Here is a 24684-nt window from a genome sequence, read left to right as displayed (position 1 = left end):
GCATTCCTGCTTCTGGCCCTCAGCACCTTGGTGCCTGCCCTGCACACCCTCTGCCCACTTCCCTCCCTCCCCTGCTTCAGAACCAGCCGGCTCTTGGAGACCTAGGTCAGGCCCCTTGTAGCCAGCGAGGATGTGTTTCCATACGTGTCGATTTTGCTCTTTGAGGAGGGGTGTCTCATGGCAGGGGGCTTGTTTTGGTAACACTAAACATCATTAGTAAATGGGTATTTTATTGTATAATGCAAATACCTTCTTTCACTCTGTCTTAATTTTAAAATCTCTAAAGTAGGGATATTATTGGGTGTGGAAAATATTTACTCTTTTCTCGGGGAGTATGAAATATAGTTGTCACTGTTCCTCAGTATCTTCAGAGTTGCCACTGGCCAGTTTCCCGGGTTTGAGTTCTTTTTCCCTGTTTGGGGGCCGATACCACGGCTTCCGCCGTCACACCCACCACGTGGAGTGTGGGGATACAGCTCCGGATGAAGGAGGTTCCCCGCGCTCTGTGTGGGTGTGCCTGTCCCTGTCACCCCTTCGGGGCCTCGTTGGAGCCTAGGGCCGCTGGGGGCAGGGGGAGGAGAGTCGCAGGAAGGCCTCCCAGCTACTTTCTCTGCGTGGTCCCAGAGACCGTCAGAACGTTCCGTCTATCTCGTTTCCCAGATCCAGACAGCGCTGCGGCACAAGTCGGAGATCGAGCACCATCGGAACAAGATCCGGCTCCGCGCCAAGCGCCGCGGGCACTACGAGTTCCCGGTGCTGGACGAGCTGTCGTCGGGAGACACGCGGGAGCGGCACCGCGTGTACCGCAGGGCGCAGATGCAGATCGACAAGATCCTGGACCCCACGGCCAGCGTGCCCTCCGTGTTCATAGAGCCCAGGAAGAGGTGGGCCCCGAGCCGGGCCGGGGGCCCCTGCTGCAGGGGTACAAGGGCTCGACCGTGGAGGGGGCGGGGAGAAGTCTCTGGAAGCGAGTCCAAGCTGTGTAGGCTGGGAGGCCGCCATCCCACCTGGAGGTCACCTGTGGTGAAGGCTGCGTTCATTCCGTCCCAGTGGCCCCAGAGCACTTCCCTGGGTTTCGTGTCTCCTGGAATTCAGACTTCTGAAAAGGTGGCGCCTTTCTTCTGAGGCTGCTCCATGGCTCCCTCCCCCTGCCTCTCTTCTTCAGCTCTCACCCCCAGCATCTCCACCTCCTGTGCTTGGTCTCCAGTTCAGCTGGGCGAATCTCCCATTTCTTTTCGTTTCTTTTTTTTGGATCTCTCGTTCCTTATCGCACAGCCGCCCTCAGAGTCTCAGTCTCTTGGTCTCCCAGACCCTTGCCCCCTAACGCAGAGGCATTTTCTGTGAGATCAGCTCTCGTTTGTGTCTTGCTCTGCTCACACCTGTGCTGACTTGGGCTGCCTGCCGGCTGGACCCTGGGCTCCTGTACCTAGCGGGGCGCTGCCTTTCACCCAGCTGCTCCCCACCGCCCAGCAGCACAGAGGAACTGCCGCCCCCTAGGCGGTGGCTTCATTGCCCCCCAAACATTCATCTGCATTCCTGTTTCTGGCCCTCCACACGGTCCCCACTTCCCTCCCTGTCCGCAGATCCTACTCATTCCTCAAGACCTAGATCAGGACACAGGTAGCCAGCGATGATATTATTCTCTGCTGTTCCCTGTGTTTAGTACAGTCTGCCCAGGTGGACCGTGAGCTTTCTTAGAGCAGAGACTGTGTCTTACACATTGTTTATATCCTGTGGGGTGTTTACTACAGTGGCTAGCGGGTCCTAGGTGCTCAGAAAATACTTGGCGTTTAGTTGATGAGCCCATGGCCGGAAGGTTATTCCCTATGAAGATAACCTCTCTTTTCTCCCGGCAGCTCCAGGATAAAACGTTCTCCTAAACCACGCCGGAAACATCAGGTCAATGGCTGCCCCGGAGATGCTGAGAAGGACAGACTTATCACCACAGACAGCGACGGCACTTACAAACGGCCCCCTGGTGTCCACAACTCTGCCTATATTGGTTGCCCGGTGCGTAACGTCAAGCCTGGCTTCTGGTCGCTCTTAGGGAGAGGTGGCTGCTGCCCTGGGTGGTGGTGATGCCCAGTAGGTGATGCGCCAGGGCCAGCTTGGTTGTGAGGCATGGAGGGTGGGGAAGGGGTGGGCAGTTCCTCTGAAGAGAGACTTGAGTCATAGAGACCAAGGGGCTGCTGGGGAGCCCTCTGGAAACACACTCAGTGTTTTTACTTCCTATAAGCAAACCCTGTCCTCAGGCTTCAGAATGGCAACTTCTTGAGGTCAATTGGAAAACAGAAGCATCCAGAAAGTTTCTTTTTTCTTTCCTTCATCAGAGAGTTGTTTGGGTTTCATGGTGGTAGGAGGGACATTTAGGGTTTTGTCCCATCTTCTGTTCTTGGAGTGCTAAGAGGATATTACATTTGCTAATATATATATCTAGTTTTAAGATGGAAGAAAGAGTTTAACGGAAGTTAAGAAATAGGGAGTTAAACAATTTTTTCTAAAGGAAAGGGGCACAGAGTTGCTTGTAGTGTTAAAGCAGACGTTGACAGCATTAAGACACATACAGACCTCACTGAGCAGGGAAGAAAGGGCCAGCCTCCCCAAGGGGCCGTGAGAAATACAGACACAAAGACACCCCAAGACAGAGCAGGAGCCCCACGTTCCCAGTGTGTCTGGCAGCACTGGGGACACACAATGCACGTCTGTAGCCCTGTGCCAGGGTGAAGCCCTTTCTCATTGCACAAGACCACCTTTCTCCTTCCGGAGGCAAAGTTACAGAGCCATCCTTCTTAGAGAGAAATTAGCAAAAACACATCCTTGGAGAAGGAGTTTGTGATGTACATGATCACTTCAGTTAGAGCTTATGTAACCAGTGATTTCTTATTTGAGTTTTATATTTTCTCTCTCAAATTACACAAATAACTAACACTGAGAGACACTAAACATAATTACACATATGTGCCAAATACCATACTGACATTGGGGCTAAATATAATTGAGTCATGATCATCTGAAAGAACCAGGCTTTTCCTTTGGAACTTACTGTGTTTCTGGTGTCCTGAGACTGACCATCCCTTCGTAACTGGCTCATGAGGATTGGTGTGATTCCCGCGGGTTGGAAGGTCTACAAATTAGGCTGCTTTGCTCCCCAACAGAATGAAGGAATCCTTTCTGAAGGCTGTGAATGAATTCCTCAGGTGGGGGAACCTCAGGCAGTTCTCACAGTAGATGGCGCTCCTGAGCCGCTGCCGTGTTTTTGGACAGGTGTTTGGGCGTCTGTGGTGTTCGGCTTGATCTGGGGAGGGCTTTTCCCTTGGCTCCCCAGGATGGTCCCCTGGATCTTTCGTTTTTGTCTCATCCGGGATCTCAGAGATCCTGTTGTGTGAAACCAATGTGCAGAAGAAGGGGGAGCATTTCTTCTTCCCTCTTGGCTTCCAGAGCCCCAGGGCTCCTTCTCTGAGACGAATCTGTAGGAGAGCCTTTGCAGTTCTGCACGTTCTTTTTTCAGTAGCCCTGAGTTCCATCATCCAGTGCCACTGAGTTTTGTGAGGGAATAACCTGTCCTGCCCTTGCCCTCTCAATGACCATAAATAAGGCCTCTTTCATGGTGGCCCAGACTGTCCTTTTTCTCCTTGCTTTTTTTCTTAGCAGAAAGCACAGAGGTTCCTCCCTCAGCTGGTGGGAAGAAGCCCTTCCCTGGAGAACACTACCTCAATCAGCTGCTTCATCCCACGTGGCTCCATTTTTCAAAGATTCCCTAATAGGAAATTCTTCCTCAGATGGACTTTTTACTTTCTCTCCCTAAAAATTCTGAAACATATATTTTCTTTTTTTTAATGCTTATATTGTATGATTTTTGTTTAGTATAGTTCATTTACAATATTGTGTTAGTTTCAGGTGTACAGCAAAGTGATTCAGTTATACATATACATATATCTATTCTTTTTCAGATATTTTTTCCCATATAGGTTATTACAGAAGATGGAGTAGAGTTCCCTGTGCTGTACAATAGGTCCTTGTTGTATATGTTAATCCCAACCTCCTAATTTATCCCTCCCCCCACCTTTCCCCTTTGCTAACCATAAATTTGTTTTCTAAGTCTGTGAGTCTGATGAAGCATATACCTTCACAGATAATGCCTTTTTGGGAACTCACCTCTTCTTAGGTAGTATTTCATCTTGAAGGTTATACTAGACATACATGTTTTTGAACTATCTTGAATTTTATGCTTTCGCCTCAAAATATCTTCTTCTTGAGAGCTCTGTTCTCCTGAGGTGAAAGAAATATTTCTGGATTTCTTGTAACTAGGGCTACTATTGTAATTCAAGCCTCAGCAGACATTGACCCTCAGGCAAATCTGGCCTGCTGTCTGCTTTTGTAAATAAAGTTTTATTGGAACACAGCCACACCCACCATTTTTGTGTTATCTATGGCTGCTCTTGCTACAGTGGCAGAGTTGAGTAGCTGTATGGCTCACAAAGCCTAAACTATTTACTCTCTGGCCCTTTATGGAAGTTTGTCAATGCCGATATAATTTATTATCCAAGTCAGACACTTGTGAGGGTGAAAGGAGATGCTGTTAATTATCCTAGGACAACAAGCATGAACTGAGCTTGTCCTGGGCCAACCATGGTGCATGATCACTCTCTTATAGTACAAAGGATTGCAAAGAGGCACCAGAATACATCATCTCTGATGACTAAAGGTAAAAAAGTTCTCCTGTATTTCTGAGGAGTGATAGGTGAACATGTATCTGTGCAAAGGAAACAAGTTGAATATCAAAGTCATCAAACTTGGGGGCTTCCCTGGTGGCACAGTGGTTAAGAATCTGCCTGCCAATGCAGGGGACACGGGTTCAAGCCCTGGTCCGGGAAGATGCCACGTGCCATGGAGCAGCTAAGCCTGTGCGCCACAACTTCTGAGCCTGCACTCTAGAGCCCGCGAGCCACAGCTACTGAAGCCTGCGCGCCTAGAGCCCGTGCTCTGCAACAAGAGAAGCCACCGCAACGAGAAGCCTGCGGCACCACAAGGAAGAGTAGCCCCCACTCGCCGCAACTAGAGAAAGCCCGTGCGCAACAACAAAGACCCGACGCAGCCAAAAATAAATAAATAAAATAAATTAAAACAAAGTCATCAAACTTGGATTCAAGAGAATGGAATTCAAATTCCAACTCAGGGATCCTGGGTAAATCTCAGCTTCTGAAGATCACAGTTATTCATTTCTTATTAAGTACCATCTACATGTGAAACACTGTGCTGGATGTTGGGACATAGGAAAATGAACAAGACCTCTTCTTGGCCTGCAGGTTGCTAACAGTCTAGCCTGCGAAGTGTGGAGGCAGCAAGAAGACCAGAGAACAGGAAACTCTGACATCATGGCTCTAGTTCTTTGCCTTCTTGGCAGGATTCATGGGATCAGTGAGACTCCAAGGGGACCTCACTTCACACCTTCACAACATGTCTCTCTTGCTGTAAAAGTTAAACCTTCTTTAAAGTTATGACTACTGAGGGTGAGGCTGGCAGTGGCTATAGCTCTTAGGGACTCTCTTCAAGTGTATGTAGGGTTTGTCCCCCACCTTGGAATCTCAGTTTAGGCTGCGGCCACACTGCTCTCTTCCTTGCAGTGCGGTTACCCAGTCAGCTACTGGAACCACCGGCAGGAACATCGCTTCTGGCTTTGGAGAGACGCTCTTACTTACCAGTAGGATGTTTTTACAGACATGCTTCTCCTCTTCTCCATGAAGTGTTAGGTTGGGGGCTCTGTACTGACTACATTCTTCCCCGTCTGCTCCTCAAGAAAACCAAGAACGGAAGAAGGGCATGCGTGTGGGCCTCCTTTTGCACCTTGTAAGGAGAGGAACACAGAGTCTTTCCGATGCTACGTCATAAACCAGAGACCTTTGCGGCCCCAAATCCTTACCTTGATGACGAAGTCATTTAGTAGAGCTTTACTGGGATATTGTGTTTCAGAGAAACAGCCTCACAGGACTAAGTGTGTATTGTACCTTGGAGTGAGACCATCCACTCGCTGTTGTGAAGGGCAGAGCACCTGCCCGTCTCAGGGGGGAAGTCTCTACCTAATGGCACTTGTTTCTGTAGAGGGTGAGGGCCCAGTGATGCCAGGGCTTCCAGGTCTGCCAAGAGAATCCGGAACTCTGAGTTTTAGTAGGAAATTTTCAGATTTTTAAAATATTGGCCATCTGTTTTTTAAAGACTGGTGCGGGCTAAGCAGAACAGGTCTGTGAGCTGTTGGTGGCTTTGCCAGTCCGTTATCTGGTTTTCTCTCTGTTTGGAGTTAAGCAGCTGCTGCTGTTAAGTGTTTGACGCTGGTGTGAATAATAACGGATCATTGCTGGACAGACCATAGTCATTAGGAAGCATTTTAGACAGTTGGCTAAGGGGAAGGACGTGTCTCTGCAATAGAGATTTTCTTTGTAAGAGACTCACTGATCCAAACAGATATGGGAATGCCTTCCTTTGGCCCTCATGTAGAGTGATCCAACGAGCAAAGCTAAACCTTGGACCAGTAGGGCAAGCAGAGCATTCCAGAAAAAGGCACCCACCCTTCTTCATGGACGGCATGGGGTCACCAGCCCCTTGAGCAGAACCTCTTCTCTTTTCAGTGTGTCAGTTGTAGTCATTGTGATGTTTGGGCTTCTGGGGCCCCTGAGACCAGAAAGGCCTCTTCTTCCATTGGTTCCTTGTTTTGTCTCTTACAGTTTACCCAGTGTATATTATGACAACATTTGGCTCAGAAGGTAGTATCAGGAAATAAGATTTTAAAAAAATCATAATTGTTACTTATGTCCCTGCCTCTTAGACAGTGAGTATAGAATATAATATAAACTTTTCTTGTTGACTCATGTTATCCAGGGATACCACCATTTAAAAGAAGTAGTTTCTGAACAAATAATTGACACTATTTACTGTTTGTAAAGAGTTGTCGTAATAGGTATTAAAATGGTTTATACACACATAGTTGTAATATCGTGGTGCCTTTGAACTCTTTTGCGGGTGTATAGGGCTATTCTTCCTATTATTAATAGTCAATAGACTGCTTTAGTTTTGGGTTTCTGTATCTAGGGAAAGTCAACTAGGTATTTTAGTATATAGACTCTGACACATCATTTTTGGTTGCTAGGGGCTTTCAGGAAAAAATGTGCACTTCCAGGTACTGAGATACATTTCAGGGAGTTGATTGAGTTTTGCTGGACAAATGACTGTTGAATATTTTTACTTTTTTCTTTCTTCTGATTCAAACTTTTTGCCCCCATGAAAGGTAATGCACATTCCTCAGCTGTGATTTGAAAAATTCTTATGGTAAACCCATTCCTCAATGTCAGTGAAAATTGTTAAATTCTTTTTTAGTCCTAGAGTTTTGTTTTTGGGTCTCCACAGAAGCTCGTGTCTGATTCTTCACTTTGCTGTTTCCCCCGCTGTAGTCTGATCCCGACCTCCCAGCAGATGTGCAGACGCCGTCTTCAGCTGAGCTGGGGAGGTATCCAGGCCTGCCCTTCCCGGCCTCCCAGTACGTCCCACCCCAGCCGTCCATCGAGGAGGCGCGGCAGACCATGCACTCCCTCCTGGATGATGCTTTTGCCCTCGTGGCCCCCAGCAGCCAGCCCCCTAACACTGCGGCTGCAGGCCCTGGGGTCCCAGCCGGCCTGCCTGTGAACAGCACCCCTTCCCGGGAAGAGAGACGAGCCACCCAGTGGGGGTCCTTCTACAGCCCAGCCCAGACAGCCAACAACCCATGCAGTGTAAGTGTGGACCTTCTAGAATTCTCTTACGGGGAAGATGTCGGAGCTTTGTTGCCTGTCCACCTCGTTTTCAGGATGATCCCTGCAATACTCTTGTTGGATTTGATTGGAATTAAAGCTTGGATGATGAGTCTTAGTTTTTATTATCTTCTAGGTTAATTCTCAGTGTTGAAAGCATTCTTTTGTGCAGCTCAGGTGTTCTGTGGAGGTATCTTCCTGAGTTCCCTTCATTGTCATGAAATACAGGTGGAGTATGTGTCAAAATATATTCTCATTGATGTCTCCATAAGAGGTACAGTTAAGAAGGTACTAGAATCATTAAGTTTTTTTGTGTAGCCCACCTGGGACTGAAGAGGTGAGGCGAGGGTCTGGGAGTGTAGGCAGCTAGTCCACATGTAGCCAAGCACAGTCATTTTCAAATACCACATTTCCATCTTGGGAGTTGACATTTGAGTGTTTCATCTGTCTTTGTGATCCTTTATTTTTTTCATATTCAGTCAGACCTTTCAAATGTACCTTCTCAAGTCACAGAGAAGAAGTAGAACTCAAGGATGTAGCATTAAATATTATTTTTTGCTTATTTCAGATTAAACGATCAGACTGAAACATTTGACTCTGGAAAGATGTTAATAGGTTACAATTTAAATTTCTTCTTCAAGGGGTGTTTATACAGGGTTCCTCTAATTTTGTTAACCATATGAAGGTTAAATTGGGTGATAATAAACATATGTTAAAAGAATTTTCATCTCTGAAATGGGTATGAATTTTGAAAGTATGCTCTTCACAATAGATTGTTTCCTTCAAGGCATGGTGGGCCTGAGGTATAGATAAAGGCTACCATGCAGGGGGAAAAATATTCAATCTAGTCATTGTTGTTTTAAACATAAAAATATAGATTGTTTCAACAATAAATATTAAACTACTTCATAATTACAGTTGGTATATAATTGTAACTGGTAGTTTATAATCTTTAAGGAAATGGATGATACAGGACAAAACTCGGTGATAATATGAATTTGACTGTAGCTGCTATCTGTTTAAGCTTCTCTCATTTGTTTATTCATTCAAATATGTTTATGGAGCACCTGCCATGTTCTGGGTGCTCGGGATACAGAGGTGCATGATGCACAACTCCAGCTCCTACATCCCAGTGCGGGTATGTGGACAATTGAAGCAGTGACTTAGTACAGCACAGTGTGGCAGGTGTCATGGCAAGAGGAAAGTGTGTGGGGGGAGCACTTGACCGAAAGTGCTTGGGAAGGATTTTATAGACAAAATGACATCTGAGTGGAAGTCTGAGGGTAATTAGTGGTTATCAATTAAAGAAGAGTATTTCAGGTAGTGGGGAAGCTATCAGAGACACAGAAGTGAAAGTGTCTGGTACAAACTCCCTCTTCTGGACAAGATGGAGGAGAGGATCTAGATTTACCTTCTCTCCAGAAACAGCTAAAATAACTGAACAAAATATATGGGTTTTCACAACATTGGACGTTAGAGATGAGTAGAACCCTACAGTCACCCCAACTGTCTTGAGAGAGTTTCTAGTCTTGAGAGAGTTTCTAGCTATGGTGCAGGGCGGAAGAGCCCAGGCAGAGCTCAGTGGTCTCCCTGAGTTGAGAAAACAGAGTTGAGAGTCTGGGGAGGAAAAGACAGCTAGAGTTCACAATGGACAGTGCAGGAAAGCAGAGAGATGCACAGAGAGATAATTCCAGAGAGCTGCATGGAATCTTCATTTGAGTACTGACCAGTTTTAAGTACAGAACTACCCCAGAAGATTAGTGGGAACAATCCTCAGAGCTCACATAAACGTGGGAATATGTTCCTGCTGTGGACTGAATTGTATTCCCCCCAAATTTGTATGTTGAAGCCTAAACCCCCATGCGAATATATTGGAGATAGAGTCCTGAAGGAGGAAATTAAGGTTAAATGAGGTCATAAGGTTGGAACCCTGATCTGATAGAACTGATGCCCTTAGAAGAGCAAGAGACGCCAGAGCTCTCTCTCCACCATGTGAGGACACAAGAAGACAGCTGTCCACAAACCATGAAGAGAACTCTCACCAACAACTGAACCCTGCTGGAAACTTGATAGTGGATTTTCCAGCCTCCAAAACTGTGAAAAAGTAAATTTCTGTTGTTTAAGCCACCCAGTCTGTGCTATTTTGTTATGGCAGCCTGAGATGACTAATACAGTTTCTTTTGTACCAGTGTGAAAGACCTCATAATTCATGGAGCTTCGATTAGAGTACTCAGAGCTGCTCTCATTCTACCTAACACAGAAAAAAGTAAGACCTGAACCTGAACAAAGCTCAAGAATATTTATAAAGAAAACCAAAAATATACAGTATCCAGCAAGGTCAACTTAATAATCAAAGTCTGGCATCCAATCAAACTAACCAGACAAGCTGAGAAGCAAGAAAATGGCATAGATGGTAGCATTAGTAGACAAAGATATTAAAAGAATTATAATGGAGTTCTGTATGTTCAAGAAACTAGAGGAAAGAGTGAACATATTAATTAGAAGCATTGAAAATATTAAAGGATACAAATCAAATTTTGAAATGAAAACTATAATGTCTGAGATGAAAAATATGTACTGGATGGGATAAATGGTAGATTAGATTTGCAGAAGAAATGATTAGTAAGCTTGAATGCATAGTAATAAAAACTATCCAACATGAAACAAAGAGAGTAAATATTAGACTAAAAGATGAATAGCTCATTAGTGAGCTGTGGGACAACTTTAAGTAGACTAATATACATGTAATTGGAGTTCTTGAAGGAGCAGAGAGGGTGTCAGAAAAAAATAAAGGAATAATTTTTTCTGAATTTGATTGAAACTGTAAATCTGCAGATCCACAAAATTTGATGAACCATATGCACAAGAAATATGAGGCAAACTATACCAAAAATATGATGAAATTGCTTAAAATAAGTGATAAAGATCTTTAAATTATCCAGAGTAAAAGAGCAGATATAACATACAGTGGAACAAAAGTAAGGATGACAGCAGAATTCTCATTGTCCAGAAAACAGTGGAACAAATATTTAAAGAACTGAAAGAAAAAACTGTCAACCTAGAATTCTATATCCAGTGAAAACCTCTTTCAAAAACTAAGGTGAAATAAAAACTTTTTCAGACACACAAAAGCTGAAAGAATGCATCACTGGCAGACCTGCTTTACAAGAAATGTTACAGAAAGTCCTTTAGGCAGAAGTAAAATGATACCAGATAAAGATCTGGACCTTCATAAATGAATGAAAAGCACTAGAAATGTAAATATGTGGGTAATTATAGGAAATTTTTTTCTTCATTACTTAAATCTTTTAAAAAGGTAATTGACTGTTTAAAGTCAAGTAGTAACAAAATATTGTGGGGTAGGAGTAAAATGTATGAAAACTGTAGCACCCAGACCAAATGGGGAGAAGTAGAAGGGGACTGTTTTAATGTTCTTATACCATGCACAAAGTGGAATAATAGCACTTGAAGGTAGACTGTGATAAGTGAAAACTATATAACATATACCCTAAAGCAACCACTAAAAAAAAAATAATAATAATTGTAGTTAATAAGCCAATGAAGGAGTAAAAATGAAATAATAAAAAGGTAGTCCAAAAGAAGGTGGAAGAAGAGGAAAAGGGGAACAAGGAACAGATGGGACAAACAGAAAGCAGATACCAAGATGGTAGATTTAAATCCAGACCTGTTGGTAATCATATTAAATGTGAACAGTTTAATATCCCTATTAAAGGGCAGAGATTGTCAGATTGGATAAAAAGCAAGATCCACTTATCCACTGCTTACAAGACACCCACATTAAATATAAAGGCACAAGTAGGTTAAAAGTATGAAGAAGGATATACCATTGCTAATGCTAATCACAAAACCTGGAGTGGCTATACTAACATTAGCCAAAATAGTTCTCATAGTAAAGAATATTACCAAGGATAAAGAAGATTATTTCATAATAATAAAGTGGCCAATTCATCAAGAAATCATAAAAATCTTTGAAAAGACAACCCTCAGAATGGGAGAAAATATTTGCAACTGACAAAGGATTAATCTCCAAAATATTCAAACAGCTCATGCAGCTCAATATCAAAAAAACAAACAACCCAATCCAAAAATGGGTGGAAGACCTAAATAGACATTTCTCCAAAGAAGATATGCAGATTGCCAACAAACACATGAAAGGATGCTCAACATCACTAATTATTAGAGAAATGCAAATCAAAACTACAATGAGGTATCACCTCACACCGGTCAGAATGGCCATCATCAAAAAATCTACAAACAGTAAATGCTGGAGAGGGAGTGGAGAAAAGGGAACCTTCTTGCACTGTTGGTGGGAATGTAAATTGTTACAGCCACTATGGAGAACAGTATGGAAGTTCCTTAAAAAACTAAAACTAGAACTACCATATGACCCAGCAATCCCACTACTGGGCATATACCCTGAGAAAACCATAATTCAAAAAGAGACATGTACCACAATGTTCATTGCAGCACTATTTACAGTAGCCAGGACATGGAAGCAGCCTAAGTGTCCATCGACAGATGAATGGGTAAAGAAGATGTGGTACATATATACAATGGAATATTACTCAGCCATAAAAAGAAACAAAATTGAGTTATTTGTAGTGAGGTGGATGGACCTAGAGTCTGTCATACAGAGTGAAGTAAGTCAGAAAGAGAAAACCAAATACTGTATGCTAACACATATATATATAGAATCTAAAAAAAAAAAAAAAAAAAAGGTTGTGATGAACCTAGGGGCAGGACAGGAATAAAGATGCAGACATAGAGAATGGACTTGAGGACATGGGGAGGGGGAAGGGTAAGCTGGGACGAAGTGAGAGAGTAACATTGACGTATATACACTACCAAATGTAAAAGAGATAGCTAGTGGGAAGCAGCCGCATAGCATAGGGAGATCAGCTCCATGCTTTGTGACCACCTAGAGGGGTGGGATAGGGAGGGTGGGAGGGAGACGCAAGAGGGAGGGGATATGGGGATATATGTATACATATAGCTGATTCACTTTGTTATACAGCAGAAACTAACACAACATTGTAAAGCAATTATACTCCAATAAAGATGTTTTTAAAAAAGTATAAATAAAAAGAATTTTAGAATAAATGGATCTTTTTAAACAAAACAAAACAAAAAAGAAGTCATAAAAATCTTAAATGTTTATGTGCCTAGTAATAGAGCTTCAAAATACATGAAGCAAAAACTGACAGAACTGCACGCACGTATAAACAAATCTACAATTCTGGTCAGAGATTTCAACACTCCTCTTTCAGTAATTGATAGCAGGGATGCAGTCAACCCCTGAAATTAGTTCTGGGGAACTAAGGGGAAGTGGGAAGTAAAAGTGGTGAGATGTGAGGCAGGAGAGGGAAAGGAAGAAGCGGAGAGGTTAGGAGCCTAGACCTCATCCTGAGGGTAGTGCCTGGATACTGAAGGGTTTTGAGCAGGCTAGAGACATCATTCGGTGTGCCTTTTGGAAAGATTGCTCTCATTTTACACTGGAGAGTGGTTTGTCACAGTGCAAGAGAGGAAGAGTCAACATGGCTTCAGCATGTTCAATTGCTGATGGCACTGAGCCAGTGTAGGAGGAGAGCTTGCTGATACGGGAAAGGGGATCCAGAGTACCGGTGGAGGAGTTACCTTTAGAAATGAAGGGATGTATTTCTTCCAGTTCAGTGGGAGGGAGAAAGAGTTGGGTGCAAGTACAGTCAGGTTTGTAGTTGGGTGGCAGTACATTGCAGGACCACCCATCTCATGGTTTCTATTCTCATAGTAGAGAAAGCAGAGTCATCTGTTGAGAATGAGACAAGTGTGGCAAGGCAAGGCAGGAGGGTTGAGGGAGAGTAGAAACTTGACGTACTCTTTGTGGAGAATGAGAGAAAACAGATTAGGGACGTGGGAGTAATCACTTAGCATTGAGGCCGCTGTTCAGACTGACGATCGTGAAATTATAGTGGCACAGATGAAAGTTCTGTAGTTTTGTTTATCAGCATTCAGAGACCCAGGGGTAGACAAGGAGAAAACAGGCAGTTGGATTGATCTGGAGCTGGGGCTTTATCAGGCATATGTGATGAAAGGACAACTGGGAAGAGATGTGCAGATCAGAGGGTGCATTTGAGGTGACGATAGACCATACACTGAAAGGGAAAGTAGTGGGCAATTAAACGTGCTGGAGCTTTGTAGATTCTTCCTCTCAGATCTACCCACTGCATTACACTGGTTGGAGCCATCATCATCTCTCACCAAGATTATTGGAAGATTTCCTAATCACCTCCCTGCCTGTGGTCTTGAAAGTAGGATGTCAGGGTGGTGGCTGACAAGTAAAATGCCGTTTATTGGTGTTGAGCAGACCAGGAAGCTGAGAGGCTAGCACAGTAGATGCATCCTATGGGTGACAGGAGGACTTGGAGTGAAGAGGGAGACCTTCCAGGCGCCTTTTCGCTTAGTCGCGTTCTTCCAAAAGGAGAGCTCTCATCTCACTTCCCGACCTGAACTTGTTCGCTGCTGGCATCTACCTGTTGCTTCTCTTTGCTCCTTGAATTGTTCAGCGCAGAAATTTGTGGCCATCTTAATTTCTCCCTTTCTGATAGAAGATGTATGTGTCCTGTCCTCTAGGAAGCGTAAATAGTTCTTGGCATTCAACCAGTTTTTCTGAATCATTTTCCGCCCTGAATAACCAATGTCCATTTTATCTTTGGATTCAATTCTTTCATTCACCTCAGGGAAACTTTCTTTTATTTTATTTCTGAAGTAATTGTCTTACTCTGTTCTGTTTATTGGAGTTGAAGGTACCAATTATTTTTATGTTGGTTCATCTTTGTCTCTTTTCTGTATCTATCATTTATCTCTAATTGCTTTGGCTACTTTGTTCTTTTTTCTCTGCCTTCGATTATGGTTATCCTGGGACTTTTCTCTGTGGCATTGATTTGCTTTTAAACCATATCTATTCTTTTCCCCATTAGTTGATTTCTTAAAGTCATACTGGCATTGTTTTGGTCCTCACATTATTTCCATAGTTCTGTGGTCTCTCATTTTGTTGTTTTATTACCACATCTTTGAAGTTAAAAAGAGGAATGGCTATTCTTATTAAGTTAGGGGCCACATTGTGTTGCCAGAATCTTTCTTTCCCCCCCGGCCACTGCTTTTCTCAGTTTATGGCATATTTTACCCATTTATTTACTTGTTTGGTATCTGCTGATCAAGTGGAGCAGTAATTTTTGACAGATTTGTATTACTGTTTTTATTCTTTCCTCATTGTTCATGCGTGTTGCAGATTAACGATTCCGTGATAATGCCTTACTCCTCCATCTTAACCAAGAACTCAGACCCATAGCAAGATTTTTATAAATACTCTTATCGAGTGGTTTTGATGTGAACTTTTTGATGTTACCCTTCATATTTTGATGGGAGTGGTAGCAATTTAATCTAATGGAAAACCAGAATCATTGGTTGTATTTGGGCATATCTAATGTAACTTCAACGTGTTTATAAATTGGTTGTAAAGTTACTGTTTGTTGCCAGGAGGAACCTGATCACCCTTTATTTGCTCCTGCTGACTACGGTAAAAAACCACAGGAATGTGGATTTCAAGGTGCCTTCAGTTACCCCATGAACCTTTATTTACCATCTGATGACATTTTTCTTTCTTTTTTGCCGGCGTAAAGATGTTAGTTATACGTTGGTGAGTCAGGCCACTTAATAGGTGGTATTTCTGCTTTCCTGAGTAAAGTTAACCTCCGTGGAGTTGTCCTCTAGGTAGCAGGTGTGAATACCTGAGCTAAGATATCTTACGAGCAGACCTTACCGTCTGGTTGCTTTACCTCAGGCCCCTCCAGACTCCACTCACCACTTGCCTTTCTTGCTCTGTTGGCTTGTTTTATACTGTATAGAAAGAAAGGATGCATTAAAATGGGATTTTTATTCACCTAGCTGATTGAAACCTTAAAGTTCTCTTTTGTCCTCCAAACTTTTTTACACGTGTGACCCACTTAAAGGAAATGCCTGCCGTCTGTCTGCGATTTTTTTTTAAAACCTTTTCACTGGGGGCATGTAGTCTGTAGAAAGATAGTATCCTTTTTCTGACTACAATAGATTGGAAATGCCTAGGACTACAATAATAAAACAGTTAAAGAGTAGATGGCTACTTAGCATTGATTTTCTTTTAGTTTATCACTTATTAGATCTTTTGAAATCCTGATAGGTAAACTGTGAAGCCTTGATCCTTGTTTTTGGTTTTATTTTGCATGTGACTATGTTTAAAAAGTCCAAACTGTGCTGAAAGCACAAGGGCCACTGTAAATAATCTTTATCCAGTCTCAGATTTCTGTTTAATTATTTGGAAAAGGAATTGACACTCCTTTTCGTCCTATTTCTCTCTTCTTCCATAATCCCCTTTGGCTTTTTTACCTCAGTTGAGAAACTCTACAGGGTTCTAATCTCTCTCCCTTTGCCAAGGGAAGGGAAGCAGTGAGGGTCAGAGGTGAAGTAATTTGAGCACAGTTTCATGTCTAATAATCCCTTCAGAACTCTGTGAGCTACAGAGATTGTTCCGTACTTCTTGGCCTAAGGAAATATACCAAGGGAAGTGGAGTAGTTTGGTCAGTGTGTCTGACTCCAAAGCTCCTACTCCCCCCCCAAAACCCCGCAAAGTAGCGATTTATTCAATAGGGAAAGTCTGGTTTTAGGAATCATGGGTGGTGCAGCCCAGTGATTAAAAGCATGTCAGAAAGATAAATTAGGGGGAAATTGTTTAACTTCCTTGTGTGTTGGTTTCATCTGTAAACAGAGATAGTCAGCACTTTTTTGTGTTGCTGTGGGCCTGAGTTAGTGTTCATATAGTGAATAACAAAATAATAATTCAGTAAATGGCAGCTTAGAAAAATAAAGATCTAATATTAGAGCAGGTCCAGAAGCAAGGCTGACTTACTGACTTAACTTGGAGCTCCTGATCCTGGACAACCTGTTGGTTTAAACTGACTGGGGTTGGATGGATACTGTCCAGAGTTACTATCCTGCTAAAATACCTGATTCCAAAATAGTGATTCATAGTTGTTGAAAAGAAGTGTTAAAATCCGAGTCCCACGTATGCTAGGGTTAAGATATGTTGATTTCATGAGGAATGCAACATAGGTCTAGGTTTCTTTACATCTGGGAGACTTCCTTGGTGGCACAGTGGTTAAGAATCTGCCTGCCGATGCAGGGGACACGGGTTCGAGCCCTGGTCCGGGAAGATCCCACATGCCGCGGAGCAACTAAGCCCGGACGCCACAACTACTGAGCCTGTGCTCTAGAGCCCAAGAGCCACAACTACTGAGCCCACACGCCACAACTACTGAAGCCCATGTGCCCTAGGGCCCATGTGCCGCAACTACTGAGACCATGTGTTACAACTACTGAAGCCTGCGTGCCTAGAGCCTGTGCTCTGCAGCAAGAGAAGCCACAGCAATGAGAAGTCCGAGCACTGCAACGAAGAGTAGCCCCTGCTCGCCACAACTAGAGAAAGCCTGTGCACAACAACGAAGACCCAACGCTGCCAAAAAAAAAAAAAAATTCTGGTGCCATCTTGTTTCAGTCAAAGAGCACTTGGTTAGTGCAAGTTAGTTCAAGTAAAAAGAGTTGATTGAAGGATACACGGACACCTTGTGGAATTTAAGGGCAGGGAGTATTGGCTGGGCCTCCTTGGTATTAGAAAACTGTCAGAAACTGAAGGTGTTCACTTCACTTTTTAGGGTCTAACTTATGGTTCTCTTTATATTCTTTCTCTTTTTATAGCATTCTACAACATGGTACAGCATTTGCATTGTTTAGTTTCTTGAGTGTATTTGAATTGCTATTGGGCACCCACTAGATCTGGTGACCATTGTGGCCCATGTTGATAGAGTCATTTGTACTAAATGTGGCCATTTAAGGCCCACCTTTTTAGCAGAAGATACAGGTTTGTAGAGGATAAGCCTACAGAGAAGAGCAGGTGCAGAAACCCTGTCTGTTATTAATATTTTCACAAAAGAAAGAAAGGTCTAGAAACTAGTTGTGTGTTTATTAGCCCAGTTCCCCAAACTGAAACTTCTAGCATTACTTGATGGCAGAATGCCCTGATAGCATGCTAACTTTTTATGAGAAAATAATTCTCTTGGAAGTTGATCCTGCAAATCTAAATTTGTAAGTTTGCTGTTGTCACTTTATAATAAATATTGAATGTTAATCTTCATCTTCTTTTGAATTTCTTCCAGAGATATGAAGACTATGGAATGGCTCCCCCATCAGGCCCATTACCAAGGTAAGGTTTTTAGGAGAAAATGTATCAGGACTTTCTCACATACGCTGTTTCTTATATTTTGCAAATTTGTTTCTTTTAGCTAATATGAGCAGATGAAAAACTCTTGAGTTGTGTGTTATCTTGATCTAACCAGAAGAGGAGGAAAAAAGTTGGAATTTAAGTCCTGCTTCCAGTAGTGACAGACTAGATAATTTGCTGATGATAAGTGGAAAAGCTAGACAAGATTTAAAAAATAAAAACAAAAAACCAGGTGGCTAACAGGGCAGTGAAGCAGTATGGGGCCAAGATCCAGCAAATCCAGAGAGATGAGCCCTGCCTTTCTCCCACGGATACCTGCTGATTCCAGAGGAGGTGACTGAGAAGCTGAGCAAAACTTTTGACAGGCTCATGAGGCTTGGAGTCTTGAAAATGCACCATATTGAAAGTTGTGTGGTACATCTAAAGCCATGTTAGTGGGGCACTTTGATGCCTTGAAAGACTCAAAATATATTTGAAAAGAAAAATGGCTGAAAGTCAATAATCTAAGTGTCTGTCTCAATGTTAAAAAAAGATCTAATAAACCTAGGGAAGTAGAAGGAAGGAAATAATAAAAATAAAAATAGAAATTAATGAAGTAGAAAACAAATACCATACTAGAGAAGATCAACAAAGCTGAAAGTTAGTTCTTTGAAAAATTCCTAGAAAGAGAAAACCTGAATAGTCCTATAACTATTGAGATTAAAGTCATTATTAAAATTCTTCCCGCAAAGGAAACTTCAGGGCCAGGTGGCTTCAACAGTGAATTCTACCAAACACTGAAGGAATAAAAGATAACCAATGTCATACAAACTCTGCTAAAGAACAGAAAAAAGAGAAAACACTCCTCAACTCATTTTATGAGACCAGCATAACCTTGATACCAAAGACAAGAAGGACAAGGACATTGCAAGAAAGGAAACATTAAGGGCCAGTTTCACTCCTGAACATAGATGCCAAAAATTTGAAACTACATATTAGCAAGTATATCCAGCAATATAATCAATAGGATATCTATCATATCATAATCAAATTGGATTTTTTTCCAGCAGTGCAAGAGTAATTTAAAATTTTTAAAAATCATTGTAATTCTCCACTTTGCAGTGAATAAAGGAGGAAAATGTTCTCATTTCAATAGATACAACATTTGATAAAGTTCAACATCCATACATGGTAAAAATCTTAGCAAACACAGGATAGAAGCAGACTGATAGTAATCTGATAAAAAGGTATCTTGGCAAATATTGCTTAATGGTGAAACGTTAAAAGCTTTCCCCTTGAGAGCAAGAGCAAGACAAAGATGCCTGTTTGCATTACTTCTATTCAGCATTGCCCTCTGGGGTCCTAGCCAGTATAATAAGGCAAGAAAAAGAAACAAAAGGATTAAGGAATTCGAAGAGAGAAATAATACTGTTATTATTCACAGATGATAGAATTTTGTAGTAGAAAAAACTAAAATGTCAACACATGAATTGTTAGAAGTAAGCGACTTTAGCAAGATGGCTAAATAGCAAGATAGTTAAATTACAGGGTAGCTGGATACGAAGATTACAAAGATCAGTATACAGCATTGTAAGACCGGTATACAAAAATCTGTTCTGTTTATGAGCAGTTACAGAAAATAAAAAATTTTAAAGATACTATATAAAATAGCATTCAAAAATATACAATACCTCAGGATAAATCTAACTGAAGATATTCAAGCCTTCTAAAGAAAGCTATTCATGGATTGTGCAACTCAATATTTTTTAAATGTCAATTCTCCCCAAGTGATCTATAGATTTATTGCAGTCCCATTCAAAATCCCAATAGTTTGTTGGGTTTTTTAATATGTGGAAACTGACAAACTCACTCTGAAATGTATGTGGAAATGCAAAGGGCCAAGAACAGCCAAGACACTTTGAGAAAGAAGAATAAGATGTTAGCACTGTTCTAAATGTTATAAATTACTGTCAAGGAATTAAGAGTGTGGTATTGTTATAAAGCAAGACAAATAGACTATTAGAACAGAAGAGAGGGTTGGTAATTCAGGCCCACATGTGAATAGACAGTTGATTTATTTCAATGAAGGAATTGTAGATAAACAGAGTCTCAGAAATTATATTCAACTATCCCTTTAATGATTGGAAGTCACACAGAGGTAAGAATGTTATCTGCTTTCTCCTTACTTTTTCTTTTTTTAAAAATTTATTATTTATTTATTTTTGGTTGCATTGGGTCTTTGTTGCTATGTGCAGGCTTTCTCTAGTTGTGGCGAGCGGGGGCTACTCTTTGTTGCGGTGCGCGGCTTCTCACTGCGGTGGCTTCTCTTGTTGTGGAGCACGGGCTGTAAGTGCGTGGTCTTCAGTAGTTGTGGCACGTAGGCTCAGTAGTTGTGGCTCGCGGACTCTAGAGTGCAGGCTCAGTAGTTGTAGCGCACGGGCTTAGCCGCTCCGCGGCATGTGGGATCTTCCCAGACCAGGGCTCAAACCTGTATCCCCTGCATTGGCAGGCGGGTTCTTAACCACTGCGCCCCCGGGGAAACCCACTCTTTCTTTACTTTTATTTATTTGCCCTCATTTTCAGCAGGGTTTCTTTTATTTTTCCCCAACCCTCCTCCCCCACCAAGGCAGTGCTTTGTGGTCCAAAAGCAACAAAGTAAAGGGAACAGGTGGAGACTAGGTGGTCCCGGGCAGAAGCTAATGATAGGGGGACCAGGTGATCTGATTTGCCCAGTTCAGTCCTAATTTACACCTGTTGTTCAGCATAATTATTAATAAATTTTACTCTCAAAAGTGTTCTGGTTTGGATGATAAATTTTACGGTCACCCAAGATAAAAGATTCTAGAGTATTTGTAGTGCACTGAACTATCTGAGCACACAATTTAGGATTAAAAGGATGCAAGTGTAGGCAGGAGGGTGCTAATTGACTGGGTAAAGCAGAAATAATTAAGTAAAGGGCAAGAGATAATTCCTGGGTGGATGGTCCAGAGATTATGATTAGGTTAGGTGAGCTCCAGTTTACAGATCTGGAAGAAGGAGTGTGCATTGGCTAAGCTCTTAGATATGTAAGGCCAGAGAGGTCAGACATCTGTTTCCGAGGTCAATCTAAAACAGCAGCAGTTATTTAAAGAGATTAATATAGGTAGACTGAGTTTCAGTTTATGAGCTGTACTCCAGAAATGACAGTATAGAATAAGGGCAAGTTGGTGTACTTCCTCATCGAACAGGTATAATCTATTAATTACTAGTTAACTGTCATTTGCAAGAAACTGTAATTAAATTATCATCTTTTTTTATTCTTAAATTTCTTTAGAAGAGTGGTTCTCAGGGTGAGATTCTTAGATCCCTAGAAGGTCCTTGAGAACCGTTCAGGGAGGTCTGTCAGGTCAAAACTATTTTTATAATAATATTAAGTTGTTATCTGACTTCTCTCATTCTGTTGACCCTTGCACCAAAGTGCGAAAGCAGTGGTGGGTGAAACTGTGGTGTCTTAGCATGAATCCGGACAGTGGCACCCAGCTGTTGAAGGACTTGCTCCAGTATTCTTCACTGCTGGGCAATCACAGCTTCTTTTTAAATGCCAGTTTTATGTTAGTATGTCATTGATGAAGTAGTAAAAATTAATTTTATTAAACCTAGACCCTTGAGTCTCTAACAGTCTGGGTGACAAAAGAGGAGATGCCTATAAAGCACTTGTGCTGAATATGGCCTTTTGAAGAAAGGCACTTGTTCAGTTGTTTGAGTTGAGAATTGAACTAACTGGTGCCATGTTTTTCCTTGAACAAACAGCCAGCAGACTTGGGTGTTTGGCCTCGAAAAAGAACCTGTCACTTCAAGGAAAACAACTGACAGCATTTGTTGCCAATAATAAAATTGAGCTTTCAGGTGAAAATTAGAATTTTGGAAACTTGTCTGCCACCGTGCAGTTGACAGCTTCCTAGTACTTAAAGCCTTCTCTGATGAGCTCAATGGTGATATTAATGAATGTGATTTGGGGTGACTGTAAAATAAAATGTGTCAGTAAAATAAAAGTCTGCATGACTCATTGAACCAATATTTTCCAAATGACCAGTGTCATAAAACCATGCATAGGTCTATTCAGAGTGCAAGAAGGACCAGTGGTTTTAATGTAACAGAGATGAAAAGTTCACTGATACTGTTTCAGAGTCTGTATTGCCACTCACCCTTAAGGAAGTATTGTTGAGTTCTGGTGTGGTTTCAAAGAAGAATATTTAACCGAAATACTACTTGAATATTATCCGGAAAGGCTATTAACATCTTCCTCCTTTTCCCAACTACATATTTATGTGAGGTGAGCTTTTCTTCTTAAAATAACTGATGGCAACTGATTGAATACAAAGTATATGAGAATCCAGATGTCTTCTCTTAAGGACATTTTTTTTAAATGTAGAATTCTTCTCATTTAATTTTTTTTGGGGGGTGGTTGGAAAATATAGTTAATTTTATGAAAAATGTTGACATGTAATAGGTTTAATATTGTTATTTTTAAGTGAATTTTTCATTTTTTCAGTTTTAGTTTTGAACATGAAAACTCTCTATTGATACGGTCCACATAAACAAAAGCTCTTGGGAGCCCTCATTTTTATGAGTGCAAACGGGTCCTAGAACTAAATAGTTTGAGAACCACTGCTTTCGAGCACTGGTTTTTAGCCTTGATGAAGCTCAGGGTCATCAGTGGAGCTTTAAAAACTGCCAGTGTCGGGTCCCACGTCTAAAGAGTCTGTTTTCACTGGTCTCGGGTGCAGCATGGGCTCCCCAGGTGACGCTACCGTGCAGCCAAGGTTGAGAACCACCCCTTTAGTTGGGCGCTGGAGGTGAACGGGCCCCGGAGCTTGAGCCACACCCTCTTTGGGTCTGTAAACTAGAGCATTTCTTCTTCAGTCATCCAGCAGATTGGACAAGCATCAGCTGTGTTCCAGCGTGTATACTGGGTGGTATATATACTTTTCATAGCACTGGAGATTTGTCAGTGAGCAAATAGAGTCCCTGCCCTCGGGGAGCCTGTGTTCTGGGAGAGGAGATGGATAATAAGCCAACAGACAAGTAGGTCTTATTTTTCCTTAAGGGCTGAGGGTGGACCTAATAAAGTGCCAGAGTCAGGCAAGTGTGGTCCTGATGCTTGGGTGCACTTCGCTTTCAGACCAGGTTTTGGCCCCGGTTTGCTGCAGTCTGCGGAGCTGGTGCCTGCCGAGCCCCAGCAGCCCCAGGCCTCGTCCGAAGCCACCTCGTTCGCTGCCCGAGGGATCTACTCTGAGGAGGTGCCATCGGTGGCCCGGCCTCGGCCTGTCGGGGGCACCACAGGTACATGTGGCTATTTACCTTGCGTTTCCTTTTAGCTAACTTCTGCAGAGATCATTTTCGACTTCCCAGAGTATCAGCATCCCGTTACTGGCCCCTTCCGCCGGTAAGAGCCGTGTCCCCTCGGATCCCGGTGAAGATGTAGGGCTGGGGAAGTAGGAAAGGAGAGAGTGGCTGAGATCCCAAGACTGACAGCCTCTGATTTGTTCCTGAGTAAGTTGTCTCGAAAACAGTCCCTTCACATGGAATTCACACCCACACCTCTTCCAGGGAAAACGTTTCTGAAGTCTTACAGTGAACTGAAAGACCTATTTCTGAGTGCTTGCAGTGGCACGAAAACAAGCATTTATTTTAAAGAAGGCACTTTTCCAGTTTGTAATAAGCAACCTAAAAGTTGATGGAAAGTGACCAGAGGGAGATTTGTGTTTTATTTGGTCATTTCTGGGAGGGTATAACCACTGTTTTCTCCTCGAGCCTTACCTCCCTCATTTTTTCCCTTCTACCTTTATTAATAATCATCTTTTTCTCATTCTAAAATGTCCTTGTCATTTTCCCATGCCTCTATGCCTGTCCCTTCCCTGCTGTCACACATGGGCAGAGTCAGCAGTGGAGGGCCTGGGGAAGCTGGTGGCCACATGGAACTGTTCTAGGTTTTTTTCCACCTCCTCTTTCAAGTCATTAAAAGAACAATCTTAGTGTCATTTGTGAGTAACCAGTGCAGTTCTTTACTTGGTAATTCAGCAGTGAAAGGTCACATTTTCTGAAGTTGTCTTCTAATTCATTACTAAACTTTTAAGTCTTTGCACACTGCTTTTCTTTACTTTTAGTATTTAGGTTTGCTTTAATTACCTGTTGGAATTCAAATAAAAATCTATACCAGATTATCTCCACATAGGAAATAAAAGTTCTCAGTTTATGTTCTTGAAAGAACATAAAGTGCCGAATTTCTGGAGCTCTTGAAGCCAGAGAGAAAGTATGTTTTATTTTTAAAGGATTCTAAAATATATTTTAATTAGTTGTTTGAGAAACATTACACATAATGTGGTTTACTTGTAAAACTACAATATTTAGTATATTCAATGTAAAGACACAGGGAATTTTGTTTCAGACCAAAATTAAAATTTAGGGATTAAAATTTTTTCATATATTCAGTTTTGCTTTTTTAGAAAAAGAGCTATAAATACCAGTATTTTAACAATCTTTTTTGTCAGTTTTTGAGATGCATGTAGAGATTTGAGGAAGAGCCCTTAGAATTTTGGTAAAGCAAAAAAGGTATAATGGTTTCTGAATTGAGTATCC

At 42.1% G+C, this 24684-nt stretch overlaps 1 protein-coding gene across 2 annotated transcripts in view; it reads left to right on the top strand.

Moving 5' to 3' along the window:
* The window catches only part of KIAA1549, a 142849-nt gene that overhangs the window by 105157 nt on the left and 13008 nt on the right, over positions 1-24684 (top strand). For both annotated transcript variants that reach the window (XM_082472857.1, XM_082472856.1), the window contains exons 14-18: positions 661-884; positions 1857-2010; positions 7443-7760; positions 18023-18069; positions 23228-23388. In XM_082472857.1, the coding sequence (XP_082328983.1) occupies positions 661-884; positions 1857-2010; positions 7443-7760; positions 18023-18069; positions 23228-23388 (904 nt within the window). The remainder of the gene's footprint in view (positions 1-660; positions 885-1856; positions 2011-7442; positions 7761-18022; positions 18070-23227; positions 23389-24684) is intronic.

The sequence above is a fragment of the Balaenoptera physalus genome, assembly GCF_965194825.1.
Source record: "Balaenoptera physalus genome assembly, chromosome: 8".
Classification (NCBI taxonomy): domain Eukaryota; kingdom Metazoa; phylum Chordata; class Mammalia; order Artiodactyla; family Balaenopteridae; genus Balaenoptera; species Balaenoptera physalus.
The sequence above is the reverse complement of the archived record's forward strand: the minus strand, read 5'-3'. Positions and strand labels throughout refer to the sequence as shown.